The 13,676-nt window shown below is 42.2% G+C and overlaps 1 protein-coding gene across 1 annotated transcript; it reads left to right on the top strand.

Annotated features, from left to right (window-relative positions):
- On the top strand, nucleotides 5,286–12,438 carry ZNF367 (zinc finger protein 367). The gene is made up of 5 exons (XM_021381205.1): nucleotides 5,286–6,969; nucleotides 7,533–7,683; nucleotides 9,293–9,412; nucleotides 9,788–9,926; nucleotides 10,512–12,438. The coding sequence occupies exons 1-5, from the start codon at nucleotides 6,619–6,621 to the stop codon at nucleotides 10,750–10,752; spliced, it is 1,002 nt and encodes a 333-aa protein (XP_021236880.1). The 5' UTR covers nucleotides 5,286–6,618; the 3' UTR covers nucleotides 10,753–12,438.

Genomic DNA, 13,676 nt, shown 5'->3' with positions numbered 1-13,676 from the left:
GCGATACATCAAGTACTCATTGTTCAAATTAATAAAAACGGGGGAGATGTGGGGTCAGTCAGTGATATGTTGGTGAGCAAGGATGGCAACATTCTTGCTTTGGTCAGCAAGAAACTGTGGGAGAGGTGAACAAGCTTGGAATATCTCTTTTAGTGTAATTTTACCACCCTATTATTATTAATGTTTGGTTATGATGCTATTAGCCTATCAATTAGCCTTTTCTCAGTCTGCAGAGACAAAACCTGGAAAGGAATCCCAGGCAAAGGGATGACTCTGTATCATAGAACAATTAACTCTCTTTCATCCCACTAATCAGGATTTTTAAAATATGACCCTGAATCACTCAAGACAAAGGTGCACGCTATCTTGCTTTGATTCATCATATAACTCTAATATAGAATTCTAGAATATTGCCCAACAGTTTTAAGGGAACTGGTATTTCTGGCTACAGCTACAAGTATTATATATCTGTAGCTACAGCTACAAGTATTTTGTTTCGTAGAGAGAGCTAACCTTGGTAGTTCATTTCATTTTGCAAGCAGTGCAAAATGAAATGAATGAAATGAATGCACTGGCCACATGAATGCGGTGTACAAGTGGAATAAACCCTGCAGACTCCGGGAAGAATAAAAGCAGGAGAGAATCTGTGGTGAGTGAGAGAGGAAAAGTGCACCCTGAAGCAGGGGACACTCAGCTGGCACTGCCTATCACATCCACCGTTGGCATGTTCCTTCTCTCTCCTTTCCGGTGGTTTGCCATCTCTCAAGGGTCAATAAGTAATAATGCACTTGCTTAGGGAGTTTCTGCTTCCTGCTTAAGGGATTATCTAAAATGTATGCCTGTGTGTGTGAATGTGTGTATGTTGACTAAAACTTATAAACCTCTGTGCTGCTCTGAGTGCATGGTTTGCTTGTCTCTGCTCCTGAGACATCCTGTCTTTCAGATCCAAACGTACCCTGAAACAGCACCACTCAAGCTTTAGCCACACTCACCAAGTTAGGATGTCAGCCAGCTAAGGAAAGTAATGCCCCTAGTGATGCTCTAGCAGGCTTGCCCACTGATATTGATTCTATCCAACAGGCAGCTTTAGAACTTGTGTGATCCTTGATTTTCTATTGTTAGCCCAAGTGCATGATTGTAAGGATTTTAAAAGCATGAGTTTTATGAACCTTAGTGATCATTCAAAATCAACATATCAGAGTATACGAAAGTTGAAGATTTTTTCTAACCAGTTACAGGTAAACACAGAATGGGACCCTCAGGGATTCTTTTCCAGGTTGCAGAAACTTGGGCCATGGGCCAAATGTGTGTTTGTCCTTTTTAATGGGTTTAACAGTATTTCTTGTCACTATGCTACGTTTGCCTTGTCTCTTTTCTTACGTTTAGTGTGTTGTCAGTCAAGGCCTTGACTGAGTTATGATGATTAAGTTATTAATAGGATTAGTGCTATTATTTTATAGAATAGTAATAGTTTGCTAATAAACAAAAAAGGGGGAATCGTGGGGATACAAGAAAGACTATTCAGAGCAGAAGCTGTAGAGCAAGATAGACAGCATGAGAAAGCAAGACTGAGAACCGAGGACATCTCCAGAAGAAGAGAAAAGCAAAAGGAACATCTCATGGCTCTGACTGGATAAGCGCCTGCATGGATGGTTAAGGAGTGTTTGTGGAATACTTTGCTGAGATGTAAAGGTGGATGGGAAAGCTAAAAAAGGAAACTTGTGAATATATATAAGTGATGTGAGAACCTGCAATAAACAATTTGGATCTTTCACATCTGTGTCCGTGCTTCGTTGCCACAGATCCACTTACGCAAGGCAGGTCATTCTATCTGTACTATTGGCTGCAGAACAAAACTTACACTATTAGACTGTGCTCATTATAGCTTCTTCATCATTCAAGACATCATAAATAGGTTTGCATTAGTGGAAATAACAGCAACTGAAGAAGAACTGCTCACAAAGAGCTGTATAAAATTCTGGTAGTCTAATCTGATCTCCTGTGCTTCAGCACACTTTAGAGGAAAGCAGGAAATTCTTGTAACTCAGCAAAGAGAATATATGTTATCATCACTTCTGCAGAGCTCTTAAGCTGTGAAAAGCAGCTAGTCACAAAAGAACTAACAGCAACAAAATTCTAAAGTATTTCTATGAATATGATATTGTAATAGAATACCATATAACAAATGTTTACCTAGACAAACTGTTCTTGTTTTGAAGGTCACCATATTTTGCAGATAGATGAATATGAGATTAGATGTTTTATGAAATCTGGTTTTGTTTGCACAGTTTCATAAGAGACAGCAAAAAGCACAACTCCTCATAGAAATGCCATACTGATAGCTAAAAATAATACTATTTAGAAATGTACAAATTCAAGCTGTATTTTCTAAAATAAATGTAAACCTTTAAAAAAGTTCTCAATTCTCTGATTATCTGAATAATGAATCAAAATAAAATTTATGTAATGCAGATTTCAAACCCACAATTGATTAAAAGTTTGGCATGGGAGATGAAAAAGAACCTATTATGTCTATTTGCAAATTGACACTGAAGTTACACATACAAACAGCAAAAAATGGACAAAGAATACTTAAATGTAACATTTGATGTGAAACCAAGCCTCCTGCCTGAATATTTAGAACATATGTTGAATACATAAGGGCGAGAGAAATGGTATGATGACAGAGTTGCACTTGAGGTCTTCAACTCATGTCTGCAGTGCTGTGCACCAGTGCCTAACCTTCTGACAGCAGATCACTCAGTCATGATGACCGCTGTGCGCCAAAGTTGCTTCTCTATCCTGATTGCCACTGTAAGTGGCTTTTTCATGTGTGCAGAACAGCAGGTTTGTAAGAATGTACAGGCATTGAATACATAATTTTGTTACCAAAAATCGTAACAAAGAAAACTCTTCAGATCAAATGATGGTTTAGAAATGTGACATTCGCTTATTGCAACACTGGTTGCATGGGGATTTCTCCACCTACCATGCACACCTCAGAGCTAAAGCACCCTCATTATACATATTAAACATACAAATCTTCATAAAATTTCAGTGAAGTTCCTGCCTGTTCTCAGAACTGTCATACATACTAAATCTAACACTGCACTTGCTTCTGCCAATCAAGGGATCGTTACAAGGAGTCTTCGCTGGTCTTTCTGTTTGCCCATATATAGTACTGTTGTCGGGGTACACAAATTGTTCTGTGGTTTCTCTTTGTGTAGGTGGCTCTTGGGCACCTTCCCACAATGTTTACAGAAAGGGGTTTGTTTCATTTGGAACCAGACTTGTTTTGTGTTTGAATACTAACTAAATTGTGTAAGACTTTGGCTTTGATTTTCACCAAATGACTCTTGGATTATTTTACTTTTTTAAAGGGCACAGATGCCTAATTACAGGAGGAGTGTATGGAGAACAGAGGATGATATTGCTCTGACCTTTACAGCTTAGCCAGTGAGGAACACCCTGTCCTTTACCTTTTCTACAGCCACTCTCTCCTCCCCCAACATGACTCTGGTTTTCCAGTGAGTAGGTCTCTCCTGCCTTGGAGACATCCTAAAGGGATCACATAGCTCAAGGTCCTGTTGTTGGGCAGAGTACCTGGTTGAGGCTGTGATGCTGTGTCACTTTTTGGATCTAGCTATTACATACATTTTCCAGCAATGTGATTCTATGGAACTCAATTAACTACATGAAGTTTTAAACTGGGTAATACAGAGCTACGTCAGTGGAGGTGGACCTGCTTATTGTAACCACCATTCTTCCATCACCTTCAGAAGATGAGATGACAGCCATGTTTCATTTCCCTCCCTCTAGAACATTCAGTAACTGGCCTCAAATAAGCTATTAATGCACAAAAAAATATATTATCTTAAAAGGACAGTTGATTTGATATGAAGCAGTACTTGGAAAATGTAATAATGAACACATAAAGAAGAGATACTATGACTATGGCTAAGTTATTTTGTGAGTCTATTTTACAATGTGCAACAAGGTTGTTTGAAGGATGGTTAAGTATTGGCATTTTTTTTTACCTAAAGACCATCACTGTCTCTGAATTTTTCTGATTAGAGCATCACTAGAAGAGTTTGAAGCATTCTTCAGGAGGCAGGATGAGAAGTATAGCATTTACCAGGCCAGGAAAGTTAGATGTAGTTTTAAGTTCTGAGAGAGTTCAGTATCTTCAGACTCCTGAATCATGATGGTCTTCTTGAGTCTAACTAGATGGATAGAACACAGATCATTTTCATTGTTCTGAATGCTTGCTGCCTATCCTTTCACCATTACTGTTCACTGTTATAATTAAAGGTGTACTTTGTCATAGTATTCAAGAAGATTTGATCTGATGGTAAGCATGTATAATGTTCTGAGAGAACATTCTCTTGTGTCTACATTAACTATAACATGAAAATATCAGCGCTTTTACAAATTAATAGCATATAATCAAAATAGTATCAAGAGAAAATACATTTAATATTGTATTGTTGAGATACTATAGCTCAGATGACTATTTTAGAATTGTTTTTATATAATGTGACCTGAACCATTAGCTTTATATGTATGATTGTATGTACTGAAAAGCAGCACGTTTTAATCCCTCTATGACATGCACATTCTATGCACGTTTCTTCTTCCAGCTACTGGGAGATATTTTGTTACTTGATTCTATCTTTACCACACAATATGTACACTTTTGTATACTGTTCTATAGCATTAATTCTGTCAGTCACAAGAGTTTCTCAAGATGTATATGTACCACTTGAACAATTACTTACATGGTTTTGGAAAATTATGAAGAGTATTCAGTTTGCATTTGGGATGCAATTACTTTCATAAATAAGTCATTATTTCCCCCACGTATACATTGTTCTCTTACAAGAACCTTCTTTAGGTTATTTTCAAGGCTTTAAGTTTCAAGTGGATCCAAACACGTCAAAACCTGTTCAGTCATTTTGGAAATGAAAATTATATACTGTTGTGTTTTCTTTCCGATCCAGCTTCATGGCTTCTCTGCATGTTTAACATCAATCTCAAAACTTAGCCAATAATGCAAGTAATACAAGTTACTGATTTCATAATCTGAAATTGGTACAACTCACTGTGATAGTACAATAGGCAAAAGCAGCATGTTAGCTTCATCTTAGTGGTTAGCTTCATATTAAAAGTCCTCCACCAAATCTCAAATGAAGTGTGTCATGCATTTTAGCATGACTTAAGAATGCAGAAAAACAACATAAAATAAATGGTACTGCTCTATCTGATAAAGCCAAGGCCCTTTTTTATTCCATATAATCAGATTTGTAAAGGATTTAGTACATAAAGTACAGCAGCTTTCAGATTTAACAGCTTAACATCCACCCCGTATGACATGCTTTTACCAGATAAAGCAAAATCAATGTATGACACTACTTTCCAGGTTACTCCTCTGCATTCTCACAACTTTCACTGTTCAGACACCCTCCCACTACTCACATGGATGCAAATCCTAGCTCGCCATAATAGCAGCAGCCCTGCAGCTGCAGTCTGGGCACTGCCGTTTGTGTACGCTTGCAGAACAGGCCTGAGTCTTAGGATATAGGGTATAAATGTACATAAAGAGCTGTATTAAACTAGAAACAACACGACAAACCCACAAATATTAACACGCTAACATGAGTAACCTGCTTAAGCTCTAAGCACAAAATAAAAAAAAAAAAAAAATGCGTAACCCCCCAGGTTCAGGGGCCTCCCGGCACCCCTCAAAGGCCAGCACGCACCCCAACCGCCGTAACAGCCCACTTTCACAGAGCGCTCGTCTGCCAGCCCGGCCCAGCCCGCCCCGGCCCAGCGGGAAACACCCGCCCCGCGCGCCTCTCCCCAGTCCCGCGCGAAGTGGCCCCTTTAAACGGCGCGCACGCTGCGGCGCTGCGATTGGCCCGGGTGGCTCAACAACAACAGCGCGCGCCAAACTGAAGAGGGCGATTGGCCACGCCTTCTCCTCCTCGTCCCACCCACTCTCTCCCGGCGGACCAATCAGCGAGGGAGCGAAGCGCGGCTCGGAGGGACAGACCCGCAGCCCGCGAGCCCACTCAGTTTCGAATTCTGCCGGTGGGTCGGGCGCCGGCCCAATGGCGCTACAGAGGAGAAGCCGCGTTCTGCCCGGGCTCCGCCCTCGAGGGGCGGGTCTTCCAGCTTCTCGCTCTGCGATTGGCTAATGGAAGCTGCCGCTCCGTGACGCCAGCTGGGCTCGGTGATTGGCTACGCCCAGGCGCGAAATGTAACGCGGGAAAATCTTGGGCTCAGTACGGGTGTAGAGGGGTCGCGGTGTTGGAGACAGCGGCACCTATTTGCGCGTCGCTGAGACTGAGCTGCGAGCGGGGCCGGCGCCGCTTCGGAAAGGTGCGGGGGTGCTGTGGCTCCCGCAATGGCTGGGGGCCGCCGCTGACTGCGCGGGTCCGCTTGGGGGGTGGGAGGGCCGCGGAAAGGGAGAAGGCGCAGAGAGTCGGCGATGAGCGGCTGAGGCGCTGCCGGGTGGTGCCAAGCAGAGCGCTTCGTGTCTCTCCATCCGTCCCTGCGGCGCGGGCGAGCAGAGCTCCCCGCCCCCTCGGTCCCTTTCCTGCAGCAGCCAGTGCGGCCATGTCGGAGCGGCCGCTGGGCCCGCCAGTGGTCATCTGCCAGGACTCGCCCAAACGTGTCCTGGTGTCGGTGATCAAGACCACCCCAATCAAGCCGTCCCCCCGGCGGGGCGGCGAGGAGCCAGCGTCCGCCCCGCCCGTTCCCACTAGCCCCGGCTTCAGCGACTTCATGGTATACCCGTGGCGCTGGGGCGAGAACGCGCACAACGTCACCCTCAGTCCCGGCGGGCCCGCCCCCGCCCCCGTCCCCTCGTCCGTCCAGCAGCCCCACGGGGCGTTGGTAGGGGATCCCACCCGGGACGACGAGGAGTCCGGCAGCCCGAACGGCGGTGGACGGCGACGGCACCTGAAGGTAAGGGCACCGGCAACAGGGAGTGCCTGGGCGGCGGGAGGGCGCCGGCGGAATTAAAGGGTGGCCCCGGGCAGCCGCCCCTCCCCCGCCTCGCCTCCTCCCGGAGATTTAAAATGAGATCACTTCCGGCAGTATCGCGCGCGCTGCGGGGGGCGCCACCCGTGGAGGTGGGGCCATCGGGCCGTCACCCGATGGGGCCGCCCCCAACGGTCGTGCTGACGGGAATAACGGCCACAGCGTCGCGCGGGGTGGGAGCTGTCGCCACCTGCTGTCTCCGCCTTCCCCGGCTGCTGCCCCAACGAAGTGGGGAAGAGCCCCGGTGCTGTGGGTGGTGGGGCCTTGGTTCTGTGCTCGTCCCCTCTGGACCGCTCTGCCGAGGGCAGAAGAGCTCTTAAAGGTGGGGGCACCTCGTGGAGTTCTTTATAGAGCTGGGTTAAGAGTTAAACTGTTGAAACTCCACTGATGTCACTAACTTAAGATAGCTGTGAGAAAGGTGCTGTTTAGCTTTGTTTCTGGCTTCTGGGCAAGCACAGCCTTTCGGCATCCTGTTTCTTGCCACATAGGATGGCTTACGGCGCGGCCGACCAAGGGCAGACACAGTCCGTGAACTGATAAATGAAGGAGAGCACTCCTCTAGCAGGATCCGTTGTAACATCTGTAACAGGGTGTTTCCAAGAGAGAAGTCGCTGCAGGCACACAAACGCACTCACACTGGTAAGTGAGGAGGTGAACGGGTGACATGGGCAAGTGACCAAGCAGCTGAGGAGGAAAAAAATAAATACCTCTGTCATCGGCTTGTGAGTGTAACGGTTAAACCAGTCATGCTTCTTTCCCATGCTTGTTTGTGCAAGCAAGAGAAAGTCTTTGCAACCTTCCTTTGTGACAGGTGAGTGTAGCAGCTCTTTGGCTGTAGCATTGGAAGCACATAGTGTAAATTCTTTACCTCCTCCTTCCACAGATTCTCTTAGAGGGAGAACGCTTCTTAAGCTTAGTATGTTGTTCTTGGTAGGATTTGTTTTAGTCTTATTCCCTCTGCTGAGTCTTCTGTTTCCTACTTGCTTGTGCACTTCTGAAGCAGTGATCAACTGAAGTGGAAGAGGAGGAATTATTTAAAAACAGCTGGTAACTTTTACAGTGTGGTACTGGGTAGCTTAAGGTTGAGGAAAAACAGCTCTTCAGTTGTCTCTCCTAGCATCTACTTGTTTAGGATTCACTTTCTGGAGCAGAGGTAATCACTGTTAATTTACAGATCTGTGCATACGGGGAGGTTCTAGAAGCAAGTTATGATTAAATTAAGATCCAGAATCAACTAATTCAATACCCAGACAAACAAGAAGCAAAAGGGAAATGTTTTTATATCTAGTGAGTACTTTTCACTTTTGCAAAGGAACATGAACTATGATACTGTATACCAACACAATCAGCAGTCAAGTGGAAAAATGAAAGATCTCGGCTCCTACAATTTTTTTTCTTTCCTGACTCAAGTGTGTAAGGCAAATGTAGTTACTAATCTAAGCACAAGTTTCCTCATACTCTTGGGGCTTTCATTTCACATGCTGGAATTAGCTATTGAACTTGCATGTTAAATATGAATGACTTACCTAATTGAGCTGAACTTACCCTGGTGTTACTCTTCTGACTTAGTAAGTCGTCGTTACCTTTGTTTTGTCATCCTTTCTGAGCAGTGCTGGCATGGAGCGCCTTTGCACAATAGAATGCAGTCAGGTTCTCTTCAGACAAGAAGAAGATGGAGAAGTCATTTTTAATAGCTGGTTGAGAACGTCTATATCTGGAATAAGTTTTTCTTGTTACCTCTACTTTGCCATTACAACTTTTTTCAAACAGTCTACTAAAACACAATAGTAAGATACTTCTGCAACTTCTTACGTTGCTATATTCTTAATCTCCGTTACATTACCCTAGTTAAGTCCACGTTTATGACAAAACATCTGTGGTTACAACTTGAATTACATTACTTATCTGTTTACCTATTTTACTTTCTATGTTTCTTGCCCTGTAGGTGCATATTTTCATGGGACAAAGCTTATGTAACGCTGTGTAAGAGGCTTAAGTTAAAAACAAAACAAAACGAAAACACCATAAGTTATTTCATTGTGAAGGTATTATCCAGCAGCACTGAATATCTGAGGGTAAAATTGATCTCTGCTCTCTGGTACACTGAGGCTTTTTGAGTACATGCTAGTGTCTGAGTGTGTTAATGGAGAGCTTGCTTGTGCAAGCCTCAAGCTGAAGGGGATCACTGGTACTATGACTCTGCTTTTCTATTCAGCTTTCATAAATCTGTTCTGTTGTTATTTTTAAGGTGAAAGACCGTATTTGTGTGACTACCCAGATTGCGGGAAAGCTTTTGTTCAGAGTGGGCAGCTCAAAACTCACCAGCGTCTCCACACAGGGGAGAAACCTTTTGTCTGCTCAGAGAATGGTGAGCGATCAAATAATAACTTGTGGCTTTCAGAATTGAGGGCCATCTAGTACTGAAAATGTATGCACATTCGCATTGCAGCAATCTGTCAAAGCTTTGGATCTTAACTTTGGAAGAGATTCAAATATGCATCTAAGAATTGCCTGTGTTGTTATATAAGTTGCCAGTACTGTTGTCAGTTGATACTAAAGTATTAAATGATTGGATATGTTGTTACTCTTGCAGTAAGAATTTGCTGTTTTCATCTAAATCTAGCTTTTTCTGTAATAAAGAAGGCTGGATTCAGCACCAACTGTATTGTATAGATTTTACGCTCACATGGTGGTTGACTGCCTTCCTTAACATGTTTTTCATTGTCATTTTCTGTTCTTTAAGGCTGTTTGAGCAGATTCACACATGCAAACCGCCACTGCCCCAAACATCCATATGCCCGACTGAAGAGGGAAGAGCTCACTGACAGACTGAATAAAAAACAAACGGCTGATAATAAAGCTGTGGCTGAGTGGCTAGCAAAGTAAGTTTCTTTAGACAGCCATAAAAATGGCCTGAGAATGCACTCTATTCTTAGGGGCAAAAAAAATACCAAACACATGCACACAAAAAAACCCAGAAAACCAACCAGCAAAGAACAAACTGGAACTGGTATGCCTCTAGTGTTATTCAGCCCAGCCTTTCCTTTAAGACTCATAAAATCTAGCTTAAGGCAAGATTCCTCACAGGACTTTTGTTTTTTCTCTGCTTCATTGTTTCTTTACTTGAACAACACCTGCTAATACCTTGTTAGTTAGTGGCTAGATAGTCTTCCTACTGAATTTGCATTTATATGAGGAACAAGAATTGGTTATGCATGAGTGGCCTGCTGAGGATACCATGTGATAGCATGATATATCACAGATGTTGCTTGGGCACTTCACATTTAAAATGCCAAATAAAGGTTTCTGACAGCTTAAATACTACCATTATAAGATATGAAAAATAAAACTAAATGCAATGCCTCAGTCATATACAAGGTAAAAAATTGAGTGTTTTGCCAGTTTTGAATGGTTGTTGCATATGCTGAACGTATTTTAAAAAGCATTCCTCATGTTTGATTTCATAGGTACTGGGAGACTAGAGAACAGCGTGCTCCTGCTTTGAAAAGTAAAACAATCCAGAAGACTGATCAGGAACAGCAGGACCCAATGGAATATCTTCAGTCTGATGAAGAGGACGATGAAGAGAAAAACAGTGCTCACTCAGCTGCTTGCCGCAGCCGCCTCCAGGAACAGCGAGAACGAATGCATGGCGCTTTGGCTCTAATTGAGCTTGCAAACCTAGCTGTGGCACCGCTGCGACAGTAGATACAAATGGAATTTGCCTATACAAATTGTACTTCCTGGTGGCACTTAACCAGTTAGATCCTGGGCATAAGCTAAGCACCTTATTTGCTTTTTATAGGCTGCTATTCTGTAGAATTTATGAAGAATGTTGTTGCTCCATAATCATGGGGTAAGAGAATTGCACTTTTTGTAAGGTTAAAGGTAGTTGTAAAGTTTCTAAGTATTTTTGTAAATAGGGGATTGCATAATGCAGGGTTAACAAAGTTCTTGTGGGAAGCTAGATTTTGCAAGGTTAACTCATTTGAAGCAGTTTTCACAGGAAGCACTTTCTGAACAGTGTTTATGATTAGCAGGATGGTATGGTACATGTGGCCAAAGAAGGCTGACAAAAAAAAAAAAAGTATTTATCTGAACTATTTAAACAGATTTATGTTAAGTGATAGGTCTGAAGATACTGTAAGCACCGATGAAAAATATTTTTCTAATGTCAGTGCATTTTTTTTTTTTTTACCTTGTGTCACTGAGTTAGAAGGCAAACCTTAGTTATTGTGACTTGTAGAGGGGAAGAAACTGCTTCATGCAGATGATCTGTAGATTAGTTCACAATCTTCACTGTGACTGCTCAAGGTATGAGGCTTGACTTTGTTATTTTACATTTTCTGATTTGATCTCAGCAGAATCTCTTGGTAGCACTTGTTATTCCTTACCCATGATGTTAGGAACTTTTGCACATTGTTAGTTTTATCTGAAAATGATTAGTCTTGCAAAGTCTAGACAAAGGTAAACAATTGGTGATATTTTTTTCAGATGTTTTTGGACCCTGTAATGATTTGGCACTTGTTTTCGTTAATAAGGGTATTTACAGGGTGTTGCGGATTTGTAGTAAACTATTCTAGATCTCATATTAGCAAACACTAAGTTTTAAAGTCTTGCTTTTACATGTTTATTAGCACATAGAAGCCCCTGTACTTTTGTGCATAAAGCCACCTTATTGCTTTACTTAAGGATAACATGCTGGTTTTGTGTTCACTAACTTTAACACAGCTATCAGTTAAACACTGCAGAAAAATATTCACTGTACAACTAGAAAATAGGCTTCCAAAGATAGTTACAAGTGTGTTAACAGTGTGATTTCATATATTTCCCAAATAAATGAAGTTACAGAACACTGCTTAGTAAACTCAAATGCTGATATAAAATGTTTAGTGAGATACTTTGTTACTTGTTGAATGTTGCATACTTCTGAATACCATTGTGTCATGGTAATCTTTTTTCTGTATTTTGCTTGAAAGACAACCAGAGATTCATGATATGCTAACAGTATGTTGTTTTGAAAGTGAACTTGATTTTTCTTTTTTGCAGTTGAGCTACTGCTTTAGGGGATATTAAACATTTACTGTCCTGTTTGCTCTTAACACTTCCTTCCCACTGAAGATCAGAAAATTCAGATGAGAAGGGAAGCCACTTTCCCCCTTGTTTAAATGAGTGGAAAATGTTGCCAATCACTAGATACAGACTGACTAGATGCCTCCAGGTTTTCCAGAATGGTAATCTCTTTTTACATCAGAAAACTGCGACTGTTGAATTATGGTCTTTGTTAATCTCTTGTAGAAAATTGTATTAACCCAGTTTGTTTATCATTATGTGTTGATGCACTTGACTAGAGAGTCATTGGATATATTAAAGAAAAAAGCATATGGAATATAATTAGTTTTGTATTATTTATATGGTTTCACTTCTGTTTTCAACTCCTAAACTCAGCTGACATCAGGCTCATTTAAGTCTTTTGAACTTGAAAATATGTAACACTTCATAGCCATTCCTGGTGCCTGAGCCTATGTTAAATGGGTAATTCAGGATACCTGTTTATAATTTTTCAAATGATATGATATTCACTGTTCAGTTTGCAAAGAGCCTGATCCCAAATGAGCCCTCAGCATAAATTTGTTTTTCTGATTTGTAACTCAGAATTGCTTCTGTGTAGTACTCCACAGGACATCCAATTGTTGTAATTGCCAGCCAGTTGCAGACTGAAGTCATAACTTCATTAGATGACTTTTTTTTTTTTCCTCCAGTCAGCTGCAGTGCTTTGGTCAACTTGAAGAGTATTTCTTTGAGTATGATAAGTATACTGAATTCTTCTTAGATGTAGACAAAATTCAGGCATTTTGAGATGTTTTGTGTTGTGACAAGTTATTGGTAAATTATCAAGTTAAAAAATTGAGATATGGAAAACTGCTTTTATATATTAAGAAGTGATTACATTCAAGAAATCTTGAAGATTGCTGTTTGGCATGAGTTAACAACAAAACAGTGATTGTGTTGTCACTTCAATACTTGCTTTGAATAAAAGTTAGGTTTAATTTTCAAGTTCAGTCAGTGTGTGCTGTTTTAATTTTTCCTTTCTCTACTCCTATCAGCCTGACATGTCACAGAACAGAGGTGGTTATTTCTCCTGTTTGTTGAAATTTTACACCAGTGCACTACCTAGGGCATGTCCTGAGTCCCTCCTGTCCTGTTCTCCACTCCCTCTTTCTCTCACTTGACAAAATGTTGAGAATTTTTGAAAATAAAGCCCAGGTCTATTGTGTTCAAGCACCTTCCGACAGTTTGGCAGACAGGCTGGAGCAGCTTTATGGTCTGGGCTGCAGTAACTCGCAGCTGTGTTTGGCTGGTTGCTTTTAACATCTCAGTTTGAGCATGTGTGCTTGTAGTCACTGGAATTCGTATCTGCTCACACAGAACACTTTCTTGAGGAGACTGGTTTAAAACTAAGGAAACGGGTATCGCACTTTCACGGCAGTACTTCGCTGAAGTGACTAGGAAGCGAGAGACTGCGTTGCTCCGTGAGCTGAACGGGAGCGTGTAGAACCCCCCAACGGCGCCTCGCCCGGCCCGGCCCGGCCGCCCTGCCCGCCCCGCGCCACCAGGGGACGCCCTGCAGC

Source organism: Numida meleagris, chromosome Z, assembly GCF_002078875.1.
Source record: "Numida meleagris isolate 19003 breed g44 Domestic line chromosome Z, NumMel1.0, whole genome shotgun sequence".
Classification (NCBI taxonomy): domain Eukaryota; kingdom Metazoa; phylum Chordata; class Aves; order Galliformes; family Numididae; genus Numida; species Numida meleagris.
The sequence above is the reverse complement of the archived record's forward strand: the minus strand, read 5'-3'. Positions and strand labels throughout refer to the sequence as shown.

Excerpts from the sequence above, each read along its gene's own strand:
- ZNF367 (XM_021381205.1), top strand. The coding sequence starts at position 6,619 with ATGTCGGAGCGGCCGCTGGGCCCGCCAGTGGTCATCTGCCAGGACTCG. Across the intron at positions 6,970-7,532 it reads GACGGCGACGGCACCTGAAG|GATGGCTTACGGCGCGGCCG; the intron begins GTAAGGGCACCG and ends CTTGCCACATAG. Across the intron at positions 9,413-9,787 it reads TTTTGTCTGCTCAGAGAATG|GCTGTTTGAGCAGATTCACA; the intron begins GTGAGCGATCAA and ends CTGTTCTTTAAG.